General features: G+C 38.6%; 1 protein-coding gene across 1 annotated transcript in view; it reads right to left on the bottom strand.

The window, feature by feature from the left end:
- Window positions 1-22204, bottom strand: part of LOC150088286 (cubilin-like) — a 670594-nt gene that overhangs the window by 395819 nt on the left and 252571 nt on the right. Inside the window, exons 8-9 of the mRNA XM_090370103.1 lie at window positions 18759-18862; window positions 6661-6790 (exon numbers count right to left, since the gene is read on the bottom strand). Of these exons, the coding sequence (XP_090226229.1) occupies window positions 6661-6790; window positions 18759-18862 (234 nt within the window). The remainder of the gene's footprint in view (window positions 1-6660; window positions 6791-18758; window positions 18863-22204) is intronic.

Here is a 22204-nt window from a genome sequence, read left to right as displayed (position 1 = left end):
AGAAATTGTTGAAGATAAACACAAGAAAGGCACCTGGGGTGGATGGGATCTATCCAGTTATATTAAAGGAGGCAGCAAAGGAGGTAAGCAAACCCTTAGCCATAATTATGAGAGCTTCCTTGGACTCAGGGGAGGTACCCATTGACTGGAGATGTGCAAATGTGACCCCAATTCACAAAGGGGGATCAAAGGCTGACACAAGTAATTATAGACCTGTGAGTTTAACTTCTGTTCCCGGAAAATTAATGGAGGCACTGGTGAAAGAAGCACTGCAGGATCATCTAGACAAGACTTCAGTTATAGCTAGGACACAGCATGGTTTTGTTAAGGGGAAGTCTTGCCTGACCAATTTGATTGGATACTATGATGCAGTCACAAAAGAACTGGATGCAGGGAATAACTTTGATATTATATATTTGGATCTTAGAAAGGCTTTTGATACTGTTGCACATGGAAGACTGCTGCACAAATTGGAGCAGTGTGGCATTGGAGGCAAGTTGCTGCTATGGATAAAGGGGTGGTTGAGGGGGAGAAGACAGAGAGTGGTAATCAATGGACACTGCTCATCGTGGACTAATGTTATTAGTGGAGTCCCTCAGGGTTCAGTATTGGGGCCTTTATTGTTTTCTGTATTTATAAATGATATTGATGATGGTATATCAGGCTTAATGTCCAAGTTTGCAGACGATACGAAGGTTGGCAGGGTTGTCAAGGACACTACTGACACTATGCTGCTGCAACAGGATTTGGAAAGGTTGAGCAGATGGGCTTCGAGGTGGCAAATGAAGTTTAACATTGACAAATGTAAAGTACTACATATGGGAAACAGCAACCCCAGAGCAGCGTATCAACTCTGTGGTACTACACTGACAGTGGTAGAGAATGAAAGGGACCTGGGGGTGGTGGTGCAGGCAGATATGAAGTTCTCTGAGCAGTGCAGACGAGCTGCAAGAGTAGCTCATGGTGTATTGTCAATGATATATAGGAATTTTTCTAGCAGGGATAAGGAGGTGATTATTCCCTTGTATAAGGCAATGGTCAGGCCACACCTAGAGTACTGTATACAGGCCTGGAGGCCTCATTTCAGGAAGGATGTAGAGCTGCTGGAACGAGTACAGAGAAGGGCAACTAGATTGGTGAATGGGACAAAGGGGTTCTCTTACGAAGAAAGGCTTAAGTTTTGCAAATTACAGTGTCTGGAAACTAGGCACCAGCGGGGTGATCTGATAGAGGTGTACAAAGCCTTGAATGGTTTGAGCATGCTCAATGCTGATGGGATTCTTCCTCTAGCTCAGAAAAATCACCTGAGAGGGCATAAATTCAAATTGAGGAAAGACAGATGTAGGATAGATGTGCGGAAATTTGCCTTTAGCCAGCGGGTGGTTGGTGGGTGGAACAGACTTCCATCCCTTGTCGTGGAAGTTGATAGCCTAAATAAGTTTAAGGCTCAGCTGGACAGGTATTTCGAACGAACAGAGGGGTGAAGTGGAAGTGGTTATTTTTATTTATTTATGTTACTTTTTTTTTTTTTTTTTTTTTTTTTGGCTGATGCTGCATAAGCTTGCTTTCTTGCATCAAATGCCTCTACTAATGCTAATGCTAATGCTAATGATTTTTAATATCCAGAAATGTAATTAAGATCCACGTTTATCTGATGATATGGGTCAAAGTAATCCTTGCACTTACCTCACAAATTCTTGTTTGTAGCAACCACAGCTGATGTTCATAATATGTTCTGAGAGTAGCAATGTTTCAAATGAGGGGGAAGATAAAGCTTGGTATAGAAAATTAAATAAATTTAAGCAATGTATAAGGGTAGTATACTTAGAACATTACTGTAGACACAGTTGAGACTAAGTAATGTCAGGAATGTTGTGAATAAAATTACAGAATTTTAGCTCCTGATTAAGAAAACATAATGCTGATATAATAAGGCTAACAGAAATGTGTTGACACCCAAAAATTGAAGAGTTCCACTATGGTACATACAGTGCATTTAGGAAAGACAAGAAAGACAGAAGGGGGTAATGCTTCTTATCAAAGACAGCCTGAGCACAAAAAGAGCTTTTGCCAAGTTTGAAGTTACGTTTGCCAGCACAGAATTTGAACAGTGTGAGTTAGTTGGAAGCAAAGGAAAAATGAAAGTGGGAGTAATCAACAGACCAGAGGATTGTGAAGCATATGATGAGAATCTTTACATGCAGATGGAATCGGCAAGCAAGCATAAATGCCTTATTATGGGTGACTTTAAACTGCCCCAGATTGATTGTAATAAGTGGGAGGGAAACTCCCAATGGGAAAAAACCTTTTTAAATAAACTAGATGATTATTATTTATACCAGCATGTTAGAGAAAGTACTAGAGGTGAAAATATTCTTGACCTCATTTTTACTCACAAGGCTTAAAGTACAGGAACTTTTAAGTCAGGAAGTGATCATGCAATTGTCAACTGAAACATGAAGAATGATGCTGCAGTAATTACAGGTAATGGCATGGGTTTTAACTTCAGAAGAAGAGATTTTGACAGTTTAGGGCACTATATGGCATCTGTGTATTGGGCAGATTGCCAAGGGATGGTAAATACATTTAAAATATGGAATACTTTTTAAGTAAAAACCACAAAAGCCATGAATGCATACATATCTTTAAGAAAATATTGCAGGAGGAAGAGTTGAAATAGTAGTAGTAGTGGTGGTGGTGGCATGTAATGCAAGAAAACAAGCTTATGCAGCATCAGCCAAAAAAAAAAAAAAAAAACACACACCATTCCCTCCAAATGCCTGTCCAGTTCCTCCTTAAATTTATTCAACCTATCAACTTCCACAACGACAGATGGAAATTTGTTCCAGCAATTAACCACTCGCTGGCTAAAGGCAAATTTCCGCACATCTATTCTACATCTGTCCTTTCTTAATTTGAATTTATTCCCCCTTAGGTTCGTAATCTGAACAAGTGGAAGGATCACATCAGAATTCAGCGTGCTCAACCCATTCAAGGCCTTATACACCTCAAGAATGAATGACTATGGAGCTGGCTGGTGAAATAGAGCAGAAAAAGATAGAATGGGAGCGTTACAGAGCAATGAAAAGTACCAAATCTACAACTGGTACAAGTTTATCTGTAACAGTACCACAAATAAGTTCAGGGAGGCCAAAGCTGCATATGAGAAAGGCATTGGCTAAGAGAACAAAGAATAGGGACTAGGAATTTTTCATGTATGTCAATACAATGAAGAAGAAAGGTAATCATATCGGACCCTTGTCCATTGGTTGTGGGAAATTCTTAGATAAGCCATCTGATGAAATTAATAGGTACTCTGCATTGGTCTTTACTGACGAAAGACCCTTCATGCTGAGAAGTGGCTGTGCAAGTGAAACAGAGTCATATGAAATTAGTTATGTCATAATTACAGACGACTATTTATTAGAAAAACCTTTGAGCATAAAGGCAAGTAGGGCTCCTGGAGTTGTTAGTATATACCCTGTAGTTTTGAGGGAGAGCGTGAGGGAGTGAGAGCATCTTTGGACTCAAGGGAGATTCCTTTGAAAATAGAGATTGTTTTGTTATTTGGTTTTTAGGAGCATTAGCAACTAAGGCCATATTGCTCCAGGATATGCGGTGGTCATTCCCTGACCTTTCCGCATCCTCCGTATTTGGTTGTGACAGGCTCGAACCCCAGTCTAATCAAGAAGCATATGCTACGCACTGCTGCTCCTTCCCACCTGGCTACGGAGGCGCCTGAAAATGGAGAAGTGCCAATGTATTTCCAATACATAAAAGCGGTTTTAGGAGTGAATTTAGATAACTTCAATGAAGTTGGTAACTACAGACTGGTTAGTCTGACCAGTGGTAGGAAAAATGGTAGAAGCAATGATTAAGAGTGCAATCCAGGGACATTTAGATAGATATGGCATTCTGAAGGACACACACACACGATGTGTCTTTGTTCAGAGTAAATCATGCTCCTAACTTCTTCTTCTTCTGCCGTTATAACCCAGGGTTATAACGCCAGGGTCTTAGCATTTTCAATGATGTTCCACCAATAAGCTCTCCCAGAAGTCAAACTTCTCCAACTTCTTATTCTCATGATCTTTAAGTCCTCTTTACATCATTCATCCATCTTTTCTGCAGACTCCCTCTCACCCTCCTACTGGTAAGTTTCCATTTCTAACTTAGTAGGCTATTTTACCACAGTTACTCATGAGCTGGATTTAGAGATCAATTTCGACAAGTTTATTTGGATTTTAGAAAAGCATTTGAGATTACTGGTAAGATTCTAAGATGGGTTACTGGATGGCTGCAGGGCAGAAGGCAGAGGGTTGTGATTAATGGATATTCTTCAGATTGGTATAACATCAGAAGTGGGGTCCCTCAAGGATCAGTTCATGGACCACTGTTGTTTCTCATTTTCATAAATTACATCGATGAAGGGATAGAAAGCATGATGCCAAACCAAAATTTGCAGATGACATAAAGATTGGCAATCATTAATGATTGGTGCCAAGAAGTGCTCCTTCAGGATGACTTGAACAGACTTCAAAGGAGAAAGGCTGGGAAGTGGCAGCCATGTTTTAATGCTGCTAAATGCAAGTGTAAGACCAGGGTCGTAATGGATATTAGTTGACATTAAACTTCAATTCTGTAAAGATTCTGTCATACATGATGGATTTCTTCATGATATTTATATTTAGGGCAGTGTTATTTTGGCTGCCTTGCATAAGATTTGCAAGGGGTGATTTTTCTTTTGGAGATAAACTTTCTTTTAGTACAGCTGTTGGTTGATATGCCATGGAGGGAATGAGGGGGTGAGACATGGTGACCAGGTGTTGCCGCTTCTCATCTACTAAGAGTCAGGCACCGGCTGAGAATACTACAACAGAACAAACATAACACTTACAGACTCAACACACTACATACAAATGGCCAGTTTTGGTGCAAGCCTCACCAGATGTAAAGTAATGGCTAATGGGAGGAACCCTAGGATCCACCACAACACATGAATATCCCTAAATATTTCCTATTTTAAAGAATTCCAGAACTAGGGGGTCATAAATTGAAACTACAGGGTTTAAGGTTTAGATTAGATTAGATTGTAGGAAGTTTTCTTTTAGCCAGCGTATCTTTGATCACTAGAACAAGTTACCCTAGCAGTACAGAAACCTCATCTGAAAAAAAGACATTGAGCTTCTTGAAAGGGTTAGGAGTTGAGGGGTATAAGTGGTTTATAGCTACTTGTAATGAACTCTCACGTTTGGAAGATGTTGCACAATGTGATCTAAGTACAAACTTCTTTCACACTTTGGAAGCTGTATATGTGAAAGAAGTTTTCTTTCCTGATTTTCTCAGCTATCATATGTTATTAGGTGTACAATTGCTGTAATTAGTTTATGTAAATAAGTTGACCCATTGGGGGTCAGCAAAACAAGACCGCCACAACAACACATAAATATCATGAAGAAATCCATAAATGATGGATTTCTTCATGATATTTATATTTAGTGCAGTGTTATTTTGGTCACCTTGCATAAGATTTGCAAGGGGTGATGCTTTCTCCTGGAGATAAACTTTCTTTTAGTACAGCTGTCAGTTGATATGCCATGAAGGGGATGGGGGGTGAGAAGCAATTACCAGGTGTTGCTGCTTCTCATCTACTGAGTCAGGCACCAGCTGACAACACTACAACGGAACAAACATAACACTTACAGACTCAACACACTACATACAAATGGCCGGTTTTGGTGCAAGCCTCACCAGATGTAAAGTAACGGCTAATGGGAGGAACCCTAGAGTCCACCACAACAACACATGAATATCCCTGAATATTTCCTGTTGTAAAGAATTCGAGAACTAGGGGTCATAAATTGATGGTTTAGATTAGACTGTAGGAAGTTTTCTTTTAGCCAGCGTATCATTGATTGATAGAACATATTGCCCTCACAGGTAGTTGAGGCTGACAGTTTGAATAAATTCAAAGGTCAAATGGATAGTTACCTATGGGAGGAAGGAAGCATATAATTTGTGTTTTCTTTGTTTTTTTTTTCGCCAGTAGTAAAAGCCTGTAGCTTTCTTGCACTATATGGCAAATACTAATATTATTACTAATTTTTAAGATAGCTATAATATTTGAAATTGACTGTTTATTAAGTTACTAGAACTTCAGTTTGTCTTTCAATGCAGATGTGATAGAGAATTTTTGTGTCAATTTCCTGTAGAATATGCAACTTTTGCTTGAGGAGTAAAAAAAAATTTTTTGTTTTTGTTGGCCAGTGCAATTTAATTATTTCATTTTATAATTTAATAAACATTATGATGCATTACTTTAACCTATTTATTGATATTGTAATAAAATTCATTGGTTTAATTATTCATTTAATTAATAAGTTTATTTATTTAATTATTATTATTATTTAATTTTATCCTTAAAGATATAGAAGGGCATACCTTAATTTTGTACTTTCTTTATATTTATATTGAGAGCAGATCTGTCATCAGATTTGAAGGGTAAATAATAGCAACATATATGATAAAGATTATAAAGCAAGCACCAATTTATTATGATTTTAAAAATTAATTTTTCATAAAAAAAAGGAACAAAAAAACATCATTCACATGAAAACAGTTCAAACCGAAAGCTAACATTAATTTCTTTCAGTGACATACCTGACCAGAAACAGCACGAGGCAAATTAATGCAAGTACCATGCCCACATAATTCTTCTTGAGATGCTAAGTTACAGTCATCATGCTGCTCAGAACAATGTACTCCAAACCAATTGGCAGTGCACTGGCACCTGAAAGTTATGAAAAATAAAATAGTTAAGGTAAGTTGTGTGAAGGACACACACACACATGAGAGTAATTCTAATTTTTTTTTTAGAACAACCTCCCTTCCTGAAAATTACAATCTAGGAAATTGAAGTTTAATGTCAACTAGTATGTTCTTTCATATTCTCAACCTGCAACCCACACATACCTATAGCTTCCAATACCTATAGTACTAAGTACTACAGGTTCTAATACATTTTGTGTTTTTGATTTTTCATTAAAAAGAGTAGATGCCAATTCAGCCTTGAAAGAGAGATCAACATAGCTCTGAAACACAGACAAATACTGTACTTACATTGTTTAACTGCTGATTCCATACAACTTCTTTAAACTAAATACTAAGCATAGCATTCGTGAGTCTGTTATTTTCACTATCATTATGAAATCAGAAATAAGTATATGTAAGGTGCTTAATTAACCCAACCGTTATTCATAAAAGAGTAAAACTGAATAATAACACTTTCACTGCTCAATATGTTATTTAGCACACCGATCAACGGTGTGTTAAATAACATATTGATTGCTAGGTATATGTGTAAGGTAAACCGTACAATGCCCCTACATGTTCAATGAACATGTAGGGGCATTGTACGGTTTACCTTACACATTTTTGAGAGTCTAATCATTTGAAAATGTCAATGGATATGTAGTAAAACTTATAAAACTACCATTTCAGAACTGTTTCACTAAGTGAAACAGTCTATAAGTGATCTATAAGTGAGTATATCACTAATCAAAACTTACTAGGAAATAAATCAGCTAAATCAGAATGGAGTAGAGGAAGTAGTTAGTGCTGACGCCTCCACATTATCTGTGAAATACGACTAGGAGTAGGCTTAGTTATGCAAAGGGACAAGTGAAATATGATGACGGATAAAAGTTAATGATGTTGTAGAACAGTTATATTTTAATGGAAAGGTGATATTGATATTGTAGTATACAATGCTCCTAATAATATTAAAAAGACAATATGAGGAGTTACTAAACAGATATAGTAGTAGTAGTAATGAAAAATGATGCAAGAAAGCAAGCTTATATAGAATCAGCAAAAAAAAAACACTTCACCCATCCATACCCACCCAGGATTTGTTTAGTTCTCCCTTAAATTTATTTAAAAGACCCACATCCACAACAATAGATGGAAGCCTGTTCCAAAATCAACCATCTGATAGCTGAAGACAAACTTACACACATCCTATTCTGCAACCATCCTTCCTCAACTTGGATTTATGCCCCCTTGTGTGTGTGTGTGTGTGTGTGTGTGTATGTGTGTGTGTGTGTGTGTGTGTGTGTGTGTGTGTGTGTGTGTGTGTGTGCGCGCGCACGTGTGCGTGTGCGTGTGTGCGTGTGCATGTGTGTGCGCGTGTGTGTGTGTGCGCATGTGTGGTCTCAGCAAGTGGAGCATTAAACATCTCAATCAGATCTCACCGCAAGTGCATCTTCAGATGCTGCAATTTGCAGAACATAAAGCCTTTCTAGTGAAGAGTGGCGAAAGGAACACCAATCATTCACCAATCTGGTTGCCCTTCTCTGCACCCATTCCAGCAGATCTACATCCTTCCTAAAGTGAGGCCACCACACCTCTATACAGTACACAAGTTGCAGACTAATCATGGTCTTATAGAAAGGTATAATTACCTCTTTATTCCTGCTGGCAAAGTTTCTGATCATAATTGACAAAACCCCATGAGCTGTCCTAGCAGCATGTCTCCAATGCTCAAAGAATTTCATGTCTGACTGCAGTCGCTACTGTCCTGTCTGATCCTTGAGGTCATCACAGACATTCTCTCAGATATGCCAGACAAGCTGTACTTGCTACCTGGGAGTCTAAAACGCTGATGGAATTGATATGCGGGTGACACTCAAGTAAAGTGGACCCAATTTCAGTGAAGTCCAGAGGATCTGTGAAACCCAAATCCTCTGCTTGCACCTTCACGATGGTGAGACTGTTAGTAATCCTGGATATAACCTCCATGCACAAGCACACAGTGGGTGACCACCCAGGTAGGAACCAATGTAATCAGGGGTCGAGCTGCGGCACCTACACCACATGGAGGAATGCCGCTCCTTTGTGTTACCAGTCAATACTAGATGGTAGATGACTCTCATCAACCGGTGCAATACCACCACTTTGCTTATTGGAGGCTTGAAGTGATGGAACCCATGTTTAGTCTCCAGAGCTAAGTTCCAGTGAAAGCTTCCCCATCTCTTCCATCATGCAGTATGACTGATGACCTTTGAGGTTATGATGAACATCATGGCAAGATCCAATCTTCCTTACATTTTGAGGGTACAGCTTTAAAACGGTGATCGCAGGCTGGCCACTAGTTACTACACCAGACTGAACTTATTGGTAACTCTTTAGGAGGCTTCCGAATCAGCTACTGTATAATTTTGCTACCTCTACTCTGCCATATAGCGACTGGAGGGAGTTCGAGCAGTGTGTGTGCGGGGGAGGAGCACTGTCAAGGCCATGCTATGTTAAGGATCTGGGAATATTCTTACCATGTGTGTGCCATATCCAAAAATTTCATTATTTCATGCAGGTGGCAGTTGACTTTCATCAACCGGTGAAATACCACCACTTTGCTTATTGGAGGCTTGAAGTGGTGAAACCATTGTTTAGTCTCTAGAGCAAAGTTTCCGGCATCCCCCTCCCCCCATACTTCTCCTTCAACCCATGCATGGTACTAAGTACTATAGGTTTTGATACCTTTCGTGTTTGGGGTTTTCATACAAAAAAAAAAAAAAAAAAAAAAAAAAAAAAAGCATTTCCCCCCATTTTTTCTTACTATTGAATACACCATGAATTGTCAAACTAATAGAGTAAGCTTATCTGTGAAAAGATCCAAACCTTCCAAATACTTCCTAGTTCATTTCATAAAAATAGCTAGTCTCAATTCTAATCTCAACGATGTCCGTTTCCACTTCCAGTCTGGCAAAACCCGTGTACTTTTTCTGACAGAATCTCTGTTATCAGATGATTCAACTACTGCTCATCTCAGTTGCCCAAACTATTTGTGTATGATTCGTGTCATCTCAGAGTTGGTACTTGTGCATATGTCCGTTCTGATATTTCCTGTTAGAGACTTGGTAATTTGGAATCTCCTCTTTTCGATCTTCTCTGTCTTAAAATATATCTCTACCTCATTGTGTCAAATGCATCTGTTGTCTCTACCCTTCTTCCAATTCTGGTAATCACTTGGAGCTCTTTGACTTCCTCTCTTTGCAACTTGATTTTCTCCAGTCCAACTTTCCTAACAGTGAGGTAATTTTCCTTTGTGATTTTAATTTTTTCACAACTCCAGCTGGCCTCCGTTTTATAGTCACACCGACCCTGCTGATCGAGATGCTGAGGTTTTTGCAATTACTAATGACCTTGGACAGATTGTTCATTTACCTACAAGAATACCGGACAATCCTAACCATACAGCCAATACGTTTGATCTTTTTCTCATAAACAACTGTTATAAATACACCGTCAAAGTGAGTGGTCCTTTAAGCACCTCAGATTACAACTTGGTGATTATCTCTTCTCCAATGGAGCCTTTATCTCATGGCTATTCCCAACCTCATATTGTTTTGCATTACAAGAATGGAAAATGGGACGGCCTGCGAGATTTCTTTTCTTTTTTTCCTTGTTTAGATTACTGTTTCAAAACTTCTGATGTCAACGTTTCCTCAGATCGTGTCAGTGAAATTATCCTTGAAGGAATGGAATCCTTTATCCCACACTCCCTTTAAAATCTCTTCCTTTATCTAAACCTTAGGTTTTCTAATAAATGTGCTAAGGCTGTTCAAGAGAAGAATGTTGCATATTGTAACTGGCTTGTTTCCAATTTTTAGTTTCATTTTCTGCCTACACCACAGCTTGCAACAATTGTAAAGCAGTTATTAAACAGTCCAAACTAGATTTTGAACAGGTTAAGAGTAGAAAACTTGCTTCTTGCCCTAATGGTAGCTGAGCATTTTGGTCTCTTGCCAAAGCTATTGGCCGCAACTTTTGCCCATCTCTGCTCCCACCTCTGTGAAAACCAGATGGTTCTGTTGTCACTTCAGCCAAGGATAAAGCTGACCTATAGTCCCATTTTCCTTCGAACTCATGCATTAATGATCTTGGTAAAACACCTCCCATCATTCCCAACACACTCCATTCAATTCCTTCTGTGGTCTTCCGTCAAAAGAATGTCAGAATGATTTTGATGCATCTTGGAAATTTGCTCATATCCAGTCAGTTCCTAAAAAGGGTGACAAATCCCTCCCATCTAATTATCATCCCATTGCAATTACTTCTACTCTTTCTAAAGTAATGGAGAAATCAATTAACCCCCAACTCTTAAACTACCTAGAAATCATCCGTCTGATCAACGATTGCCAATATTGATTCCATCAGTGTTGATTCACTGGTGATATTATGGCTTACGTTACCCATTTACAGACAAATAAACTCAATGGAAAAGTTTGGTAAAACACAAGCAGTTGCTCTTGACATCTGAAAGGTTTTCGATCATGTTTGGCATGAAGGTATTCTAAACAAGCTTCCATCTTATGGTTTGCCAAATGTTTTTTGTAATTGGTTATCCAGTTTTCTCTCTGATCACTCACTGAGGATGGTGGTAGATGGCTCTCTGTCTTCTAACTTCTCCACTAATGCTGGCGTTTCCCAAAGTTCAGTTCTTCCCCCACTCTTTTCCTCTTGTACATTAATAACCTTCTTCATTGACTGGAAATCCTATCTATGGTTTTGCCGATGATACCACATTGCATTCCACTTTCTATTTTGAGAAACCGTGCCCTGCTCAATCAGCTTCAACTTCTCGAAAATCCATTACCAATTCCTTAAAATGCTGATCTCCAGGTAATTCTTCTGAAACTCAGACTGAGACTCAGACTGAAACTCAGACTGAGTTTCAGAAGAATTTCAATTCTTCTGAAACTCAGTCTTGTCTTATATCTCACAAAAAGGATTCTTCTGCTCCTATGCTAATCTTTGGTGACACTCCGATTTTTAGGCAAGACAATATATCTGTTTTGGGGATTACCCTGACTTCTAATCTCTCTTGGCACAAGCCCATTACAAATATTGCTTCCTCTGCATCTAAAAAACTTGGTTTTCTCTTTTGATCTCGGCTTTACTTTTCTTCCAAACAGCTGTACATTCTGTACAAATCGCAAATCAGCCCTACCATGGAATATTGTTCCCACATCTGGGGCGGTGCACCAAAAACCTCTCCCAGGCTTCTAGATTCCATTCAAAAAAGAGCAGTTAGGTTAATTAAAGACTCCTCTCTAACAGAGTCTCTCCACTCGCTGTCTCATAGACATACTGTTTCTGCTACATGCCTTTTCTACAGATATATCCATGGGCACTGTTCTTCTGAATTGGCTTCTATAATTTCCACTCCTTCTTTCAAAAAAGGTCCAAACACATGCCGGCACCAGCCAACATCCATTTACTGTCCAACTTCAAACTCACAGAACCAAATTTTCATCTCCCTCATTTATTCATTCAACTGCCATTTTCTGGAACAACCTTCCTTCATAAGTATTTCCCGAAAATTACAGTATACAGAAGTTCAGTATACAGGTTCTAATATCTCTCGTGTTTGGGGTTTTCATAAAAAAAAAAAAAAAATTTCCCTCCAAATCTTTCTCATGAAAAGTTACCCATCCCAACAGAATAACTACCCATGGGGTTACTGCTACCCATGTGCAGTACCGTGCATTTGTCAGTGTCAAACTTCAACTACCATTTCTCAGCCCATCAATACAATTTTTCCAGATCGTGCTGTAGTAGCTCACCCTGATTGACTGTTATTAAATACCCGGCCAACCTTTGTATCATCTGTAAACTTAAACATTAAGTCATATACCTTCATAAATAATGAAAACAACAATGGATCCAGGAGTGAACCCTGAGGAACCCCACTAATAACATTAGTCCAAGAAGAGCAGTATCTGTTGATAACCTCTTTTTGTGTTCTTCCACTTAACCATCTCTTTATCCATAGCAGTAACTTACCCTTAATGCCATATTGCACCAGTTTGTACAGCAATCTTTTATGTACAATAGTATCAAAAGCCTTCCTGAAATCTGAAATGAGGTTTCTAAAATTAGCATACAGTATTCCAGATATGGCCAAACCACTGTATTATACCATGGAACAATTCAACTCTTTGCTTTGGTGGTAAAATTTCTGAATGTCTTTCACGGAACCTCATGAGCAGCCTGTTTTCACTGCAAGGCGAACTTCATGTTGGATTGTACCATTTTCCTAATAAAGTATTCTGAGTTTTTAGCATTAGCATTAGTAGAGGCATTTGATGCAAGAAAGCAAGCTTATCCAGCATGAGCCAAAAAAAAAAAAATAAATAAATAAAAAATAACCACTTCCACTTCACCCCTCTGTTCGTTCGAAATACCTGTCCAGCTGAGCCTTAAACCTATTTAGGCTATCAACTTCCACGACAAGGGATGGAAGTCTGTTCCACCAACCAACCACCCGCTGGCTAAAGGCAAATTTCCGCACGTCTATCCTACATCTGTCTTTCCTCAATTTGAATTTATGCCCTCTCAGGTGATTATTCTGAGCGAGAGGAAGAATCCCATCAACATTGAGCATGCTCAAACAATTCAAGGCTTTATACACCTCTATCAGATCACCTCGCTGGTGCCTAGTCCCCAGACACTGTAATTTGCAAAACTTAAGCCTTTCTTCGTAAGAGCACCTCTTTGTTCCATTCACTAATCTTATTGCCCTTCTCTGTACTCGTGCCAGCAGCTCTACATCCTTCTTGAAATGAGGCCTCCAGACCTGTACAGTACTCTAGGTGTGGCCTGACCATTGCCTTATACAAGGGAATAATCACCTCCTTATCCCTGCTAGAAAAATTCCTATATATCATTGACAATACACCATCAGCTACTCTTGCAGACCGTCTGCACTGCTCAGAGAACTTTATATCTGCCTGCACAACCACCCCCAGGTCCCTTTCATTCTCTACCACTGTCAGTGTAGTACCAGAGAGTTGATACGTTGCTCTGGGGTTGCTGTTTCCCATGTGTAGTACTTTACATTTGTCAATGTTAAACTTCATTTGCCACCTCTCAGTTCATCTGCTCAACCTTTCCAGATCCTGTTGCAGCAGCATAGCATCAGTAGTGTCCTTAACAACCCTGCCTACCTTTGTATTGTCTGCAAACTTCAACATTAAGCTTGATATACCATCATCAATATCATTTATAAATACAGAAAACAATACTGGACCCAACACTGAGCCCTGAGGGACTCCACTAATAACATTAGTCCACGATGAGCAGTGTCCATTGATTACCACTCTCTGTCTTCTCCCCCTCAGCTACCCCTTTATCCACAGCAGCAATTTGCCTCCAATGTCACACTGCTCCAATTTGTGCAGCAGTCTTCCATGTGCAACAGTATCAAAAGCCTTTCTAAGATCCAAGTATATAATATCAAAATTATTCCCTGCATCCAGTTCCTTTGTGTCTGCATCATAGTATCCAATCAAATTGGTCAGGCAAGACTTCCCCTTAACAAAACCATGCTGTGTCCGAGCTATAACTGAAGTCTTGTCTAAATGATCCTGCAGTGCTTCTTTAACTAGTGCCTCCATTAATTTTCCTGGAACAGAAGTTAAACTCACAGGTCTATAATTACTTGTGTCAGCTTTTGATCCTCCTTTGTGAATTGGGGTCACATTTGCACATCTCCAGTCCATGGGTACCTCCCCTGAGTCCAAATAAGCTCTCATAATTATGGTTAAGGGTTTGCTTACTTCCTCTGCTGCCTCCTTTAATATAACTGGATAGATCCCATCCACCCCGGGTGCCTTTCTTGTGTTTATCTTCAACAGTTTCTCCTCCACTTTACTCCCAGTTATTTCAAGATTCTGTAGCTTACTGCTAGAGTTGAATACACCTCTGGCATTCCCCTTGCTGAATAACTCCTCATGTGTGAATGTCGATGCAAAATATTCATATAGTTTGTTAGCAGGATCATCAACAGTTGACCCATCGATATTAAGTAGACCAATCTGATTCATCCCCTTCCTTCTAGAGTTTTCATTAGTAAAGAACTCTTTGCTGTTTTTCTTTGCATCCTTTGCCAAAGATTTCTCGTAATCTGCCTTCGCCTGCCTAACCTCCTTGGTAACTTGGTTACAGATAAACTTGTATCTATCATAGGATTCTGTGTCATGTGTTAATTTGTATGTATCCCATGCATGTTTCTTCTCTGCCATATGCCTCATTAGTTCATCTGACATCCATTTAGGCCTAAACCTTGAACAATATTTCTTAGTTGGTATGTAAAGCCTAGTAGCTTCCAAGATAAGTTCTTTGAATGCTTCCCATTTTGCATTTGATGTTGGTAACATCATCACTTGGTCCCACTGTATAGAATTTAAATACTGACTCAGTCCATCGTAGTCACCTTTACGAAAGTAATAACCCTTTCTTTTACCCCTAATGGTAGTTACCTCTTTGAGTAAATCCCACTTCAGCACACTGTGATCACTGCCACCTAGTGGTTCATTTATCTGCAGATTCTTAATGCATGAAGAATCACTGCTGATAATCAAATCAAGAGTATTTCTCCCTCTAGTTGCCTTCCGAACATGCTGATGTAGAAAACAATCATCCAATAAATACACAAAAGCCTTGCTAGTGTGTGAGTGACCAGCCCCCAAATTCCAGTCAATATCTGGGAAATTAAAATCTCCCATTATAAGACTCTCTGATTTACTGGCCCACTCTATTTCCCTGTACAGTTTCTTATTATAGTCATCAGAGTCATTAGGCCTATAGCACACTCCTACTCTCAATTTTGATCTCCCAATGCTTATGTCACACCAAACTGACTCGACACTGCACTGTCCAGCGATGTCGACTGGCTTCACTTCCTTGGATTTTATGTATTTCTTAACTAATAGCATAACCCCTCCTCCCTTCCTATCCAGTCTATAATTTCTGTAGACGTTGTACTCCCCAAATTCCAATTCTGCGTTCCTTATATCTGTGTGACACCACGTCTCTGATATCCCAACAATATCTGCCTTTGATGTTTTGAGCAATACCTCAAATTCATCAAATTTATTTACTAAACTCCTAGCATTGGTGTACACGCAACTATACATGCACCTATTTCTATTCTTACCTACCCTAACATAACCCATGTGTTTACTTGTACCGCAATGACTCCCAGCAGTCTCTGAAATATCCTGCATCTTGTTTTTCAGGCTTCTGCTCATTCCAATAGAAACAGTGCAAGAATCTCTTTCACCTCTGCCAGTGGCTACTGTTAATCTATTCGTCTTTGTCTCCCCCCAAGCTAGCAGCTTTCCGACCCACCTAACACTGCCTCGATAGCATCAGCAAATATTCTTGCACCCTTTCTATTTAAGTGTATCCCATCCCTGTAGAAGCAATCTCTCCTGTTAACAAGTATAGTCCAGGCTGAAAAAAATTCTACCTCTTGAACCTTGCATAATCTTTCCAGGGCCGAATTGATCGACAAGGCTCTCATCATATACTCCCTCCTATTGTGTCTGGGCAGAATTGCAGACACTTTCAAATTCAACCCTATTTCACAGCTTTTTTTCAACAGTGACCTGTACTTTTTAAGCAATTCTGCCGGTCTCCTACTCTTGATATCATTAGTGCCAAGATTACAATTACAAGATTCTCTAGCTTACTGCCAGAGTTGAATACACCTCTGGCATTCCCCTCGCTGAATAACTCCTCATGTGTGAATGTCGATGCAAAATATTCATTTAGTTTGTTAGCTACCTGAGCAGGATCATCAACAGTTAACCCATCGATATCAAGTGGACCAATCTGATTCATCCCCTTACTTCTAGAGTTTACATAAGTAAAGAACTCTTTGCTGTTTTTCTTTGCATCCCTTGCCAAAGATTTCTCATAATCTGCCTTCGCCTGCCTAATTGTTGGTGACTCTATTGTCTGGGAGACGGGAAATATATTATGAAAAAAAATAAGTGGAACAGGACCAAGGAATGGCTGCCAGGGGTTAAAGTTGATGACGGTGTACAGATATCTTTTAAAGGCACAAAAAGCAATATTGTTGTACACATTAGCACTAATGACCTTAGGAGTAAGAGAAATGCAGATTTAATTAACAGTACAGGTCAATTTTGAAAAAAAAGTTACGAGTTAGGGTTGAATTTGAAAGTGTTTAAATTCTGCCCAGATATGATAGGAGGAAGTATATGATGAGAGCCTTGTCAATCAATTTGGCCCTGGAGAGATTGTGTAAGGGTCATGGGGTAAATTTTATTTAAGCGTGTCTGTGCCTGCTAACAGGAGAGGTTGCTTCTACAGGGGTGGGATACACTTAAATAGAAAGGGTGCAAAAATATCTGCTGATGCTATCGAAGCAGTGTTAGGTAGGCCAGAATACTGCTAGCTTTTTGGAGATACATTTGCACACTGGAGTGTGCAAATGTATCTCCAATTCACAAAGTGGGTATAAAGGGTGGCGCAAATAATTATAAACCTGTTTGCTTAACTTCTATTCCAGGGAATATAATGGAGTCATTGATTAAAGAAGTGATGTAGGATCATGTAGACAAGACTGCAGCAATAGTTTAGACACAGCATGGGTTTGTTAAGGGGAAGTGTTGTCGGATCGATTTGACTGGATACTAGGATATAGTCGCAAAGGAACTGAATGCAAAATATAATTTTGATTTCATTTTGACTTACCGTGGACGGCTGACACCGCGGATATAAGCAAACCCCATATATAACATGATTTTCTTGTACATACATACATATATATAATAAAGTTTAATTGATAAATTAAACACACAGTAAGACATTACCAACAGTAAATATGGTAATAATAAAGTAAAGCAGACTCTCGATTTGCCGGGATTGGATTAACCAGGACACTTCAAGGCTCCAAATTTAAAAAAAAAAAATCAAATCAATCAGAAGTCATAAAATTCAAGTAATAACTAGAATAGGTATAAACAGATATTTCGCAAGTTGTAAATAAGCGACAAGAACCAGCGTTATAACTCGTCATTGGGAGATCAGTGTACCTATTATCTTGCAACCCCTGCTATCTTCACATGTACTACTCAAAAAAAAAAAAAGAGAGAGACCAAATGTTTAGTTTATTTTAGTGCGTCGCATCGATTGTTGTGTTCTGTCGCACCGCAAAAGGACAAATTTTGTTTGTTATTTATGTGAAGGATGTCGGAAATTTTTTTTTTATAGTAACTATTGTTTTTTTTGTTTAGAAATAGCGAAAATGATGGGAAAAGGCAAGAGTTGTGCTTTCAAATTAAACAAAAACTTGAAATTATTCAAAAGTTTGAAAACAGTGCATCTGTTAAATCTCTAAAGAACCATTATAAGATAATTACAAGATAAATAGAAGGTAACCAAACCATATGTGACAAAGGGAAGCTATTCAATTTAAAATCAACATCATAAAAAATAAAGGGAAGCATCATATTGGACACGCGAGTAGCACATGTTAAGTTTTTTAGTTTTTTTTCCTTGGTTAACCGCAGGTAACTGAATAAGGGGATACCAAATCAGCAGATATGGGGGGGCACAACTGTACTTGAATTTAAGGAAAGCTTTTGATACTGTTGAACATGGAAGACTGTTGTACAAATTGGAGCAATATGGCATTAAGGGCAAGTTGCTACAATGGATAAATGGATGGTTGAATGGATAAATAGATGGTTCACATCATATGCCTCAACTAATGCTAATGCTAATGACAGCAATAAAAAATCATTGCTGCTTTTATTTATAAAGACCATTCTATTACTATATTTATAAAATGAATTGTGAATGACCAAAGCGAAAGTAATTTCTAAAAAAATTTTTAAAAAAATTCCAATGAAATATGATATTCTTCTCAAAAAAGCACTTACCTATAACTTCCATCAGTATTATAGCAAGTTGCTCCATTCTGACAGCCCTGATCTGTACCAATAAAATGGATGCATTCATTAACATCAGCTTCGCAGTTAACACCCTAAAAGGAAAAGCGTAAATAAAATTATCATTTATTTATTGAATATATAATAAAATATTTTTTAATAATAATATGAATATGGTGTTCACATGAAACCTTTAAAATTCTGACTCACAGGGAATGAAAACACATTCTAATTTGGTTTGCTTTATTGATCACAGTGTACTGATGTGGGATTTACTTAAAGATTTAATTACCATCAGGGGTAAAGGAAAGGGTTTTTGCTTCCATAAAGGTGAGTACAGTGGTCTCCGACAGTTTTTAAATTCTGTACAGTGGGATCAACTGACGATGTTACCAACAGTAAATTCTAAGTGGGAAGCATTCAAGGAATTAATCGTGGATGCTACTAAAAGTTTCATACCCATTAAGAAATATTGCTCAAGGTTTAGGCCTAAATGGTTATCTAATGAACTAATGAGACTCGTAACAGAGAAGAAAAATGCATGGGATGCATATAAATTATCAAGCGCCTATGGCAGATATAAGCTAGTCTGTAATCAGGTCACAAAGGAGGTTAGACAGGCGAAGGCAGATTACGAGAAATCCTTGGCAAAAGATGCTAGGAAAAACATCAAGGATTTCTTTACTTATATAAACTCTAAAAGGAAGGGGATGAATCTGATTGGTCCCCTTGACATCGATGGTTCGACTGTTGATGATCCTGCTCAGATAGCGAACAAACTAAATGAGTATTTTGCATCTACATTCACACATGAGGAATTATTAAGGTTTGAAAATGGCAGAAGGTTATCAAATTGTAGCAGGATACTTAATGATTTTGTAATAACTGAAAGCAAAGTGGAGGAGAAATTGTTGAAGTTAAACATAAGAAAAGCACCTGGGGTGTATGGGATCTATCCAGTTATATTAAAGTAGGTGGCAAAGCAACTAAGCAAACCCTTAGCCATAATTATGAGAGCATCCTTGGACTCAGGGGAGGTTCCTACGGACTGGAGATGTGCAAATGTATCCCAATTCACAAAGGGGGATCGAAGGGTGACACGAGTAATTACAGACCAGTTAGTTTAACTTCTGTTCTGGGTAAAATAATGGAGTCACTGGTTAAAGATGCATTGCAGGATCATCTACACAAGACTGCAGCAATAATTCAGACACAGCATGGGTTTGTTAAGGGAAAGTCTTGTCTTACAAATTTGATAGGATATTATGATGTGGTTACAAAGGAACTGGATGCAAAAAATAATTTTGATATCATATATTTGGATTTCAGGAAAGCTTTTGACACTGTTGCGCATGGAAGACTATTGTACAAATTGGAGCAGAATGGTATTAAAGGTAAGTTGCTACGATGGATAAAAGAATGGTTAAGTGGGAGAAGACGGAGGGTGGTTATCAATGGGTGCTGCTCTTCGTGGACTAATGTTATTAGTGGAGTCCCACAGGGTTCGGTGTTAGGTCCACTGTTGTTTTGTATATTTATCAATGATATTGATGAAGGTATATCAGGCTTAATGTCGAAGTTTGCAGATGATACAAAGGTTGGCAGGGTTGTTAATGACAGTAATGGCAATGTGCTACTGCAACAGGATCTAGATAATTTGGGCAGATGGGCTAAGAAGTGGCAACTGAAGTTTAACCTTGACAACTGCAATGTACTGCATAGGGGTAGAAGTAACCCCAGAGAAACGTACCAGAGAAAATGAAAAAGACCTGGGAGTAATTGTGCAGTCAGATATGAAGTTTTCTGAGCAATGCAGACAGGCTGCCAGGGCACAGGGCAGGTCATGGGGATTTGTCAATGATATATAGGAATTTTGCTAGCAGGGAGAAGGAGGGAATTGTCCCTCTGTATAAGGCAATGGTCAGGCCACCCCTTGAGTACTGCGTACAGGTCTGGAGGCCTCATTTTAGGAAGGATGTAGATTTACTTGAGCGTGTACAGAGAAGGGCAACAAGATTGGTGAGGGGAATGAAGGGATCCTCTTACCAAGAGAGGCTTAAGTTCTGCAAATTGCAGTGGCTGGAGACTAGGCACCTGCACGGTGATCTGATTGAGGTGTATAATGCCTTGAATGGGTTGAGCACGCTGAATTCTGATGGGATCCTTCCACTTTTTCAGATTACGAACCTAAAGGGGCATAAATTCAAATTAAGAAAAGACAGATGTAGAATAGATGTGTGGAAATTTGCCTTTAGCCAGCGGGTGGTTAATTGCTGGAACAAACTTCCATCTGTCGTTGTGGAAGTTGACAGGTTAAATAAATTTAAGGAGGAACTGGACAGGCATTTGGAGGGAATGGTGTGATTTTTTTTTTTGGCTGATGCTGCATAAGCTTATAAACTTGCTTTCTTGCGTCACATGCCACTACTACTACTACTACTATTGTGTTTTTGATACCACCTTTATTTTCAATCTTCTGTGAACACAACCGTTAACAGTTCATATTTTATATTATAAAAATATTTTTTTAATTAATGTTTGAAATTAAAACTTTTTTAAGACCTGTTGGCAAGTGAAATTCAAATCAGAAAAACTGTGTACTTCAATCAACATGTGCAATCAGATGGTGGCATGTCAGTCACAGGAGCACTGAGTGCATGAAACTAGAAACATGTTCATCAAAAGTTTGATTCCAGACATGCATCAATGTCGCAAAGCTGGAGATTATTACCGATTGAAGAACATGTGTTCTTCTTGCTATCAATACCTATACGTGGTAATTGCCAATCAACATGGTTCAATTAGGTTTAATGAATGTAATTGATGAATTTTACTAATTGTGTGATAATTAACATAAATTTCTGGAATTTTCAGTGGAGAAATCCAAGAAACAAAATACTGATGAGGTTTTACTGACCACATCCCTGACTCATAAAGTTCAAATTTTATTGTACATATTTTAACCTGGTGTTCATGGACCCTCAGTAAAATATCTATTGCATGTTAATCTCCATTGCAAGAATAGTAGCTATTTCTCTCGCTTGCTCACACACTCTCTCTCACTCTCCTCCCCCCCCCCTTTATAACTGTAAATGTATTCTTACTTACCATATTTTCCAGATTATAAGACATCCTTACATTTTAGACAGCAAATTTGGGAAAAATATTATTGAAAATACAAATTCACGAGTGCTTCCCAAATAAAATGTAGAACTAAATTACTTGTCACAGAATCCCAAAAACTTCCTACTGTCACATTCATCACTTCTGATGTCACAACCTGAGCATCACTTTCTTCAAACAGTTCATATATTCAATGTCATCAAGTGCATGGATGTTTCCATGAATGTTTGGGTTCTAAAAAAAATTCTGGTTAGACACATGCGGAAACCCTCAGTCAGATAAAAATGATATTTATGTGTGTGTGTGTGTGTGTG

Source organism: Mastigoproctus giganteus, chromosome 3 (assembly GCF_048544385.1).
Source record: "Mastigoproctus giganteus isolate SK-2022 chromosome 3, ASM4854438v1, whole genome shotgun sequence".
Taxonomy (NCBI): Eukaryota; Metazoa; Arthropoda; class Arachnida; order Uropygi; family Thelyphonidae; genus Mastigoproctus; species Mastigoproctus giganteus.
This window is presented reverse-complemented; position numbering and strand designations above follow the sequence as displayed.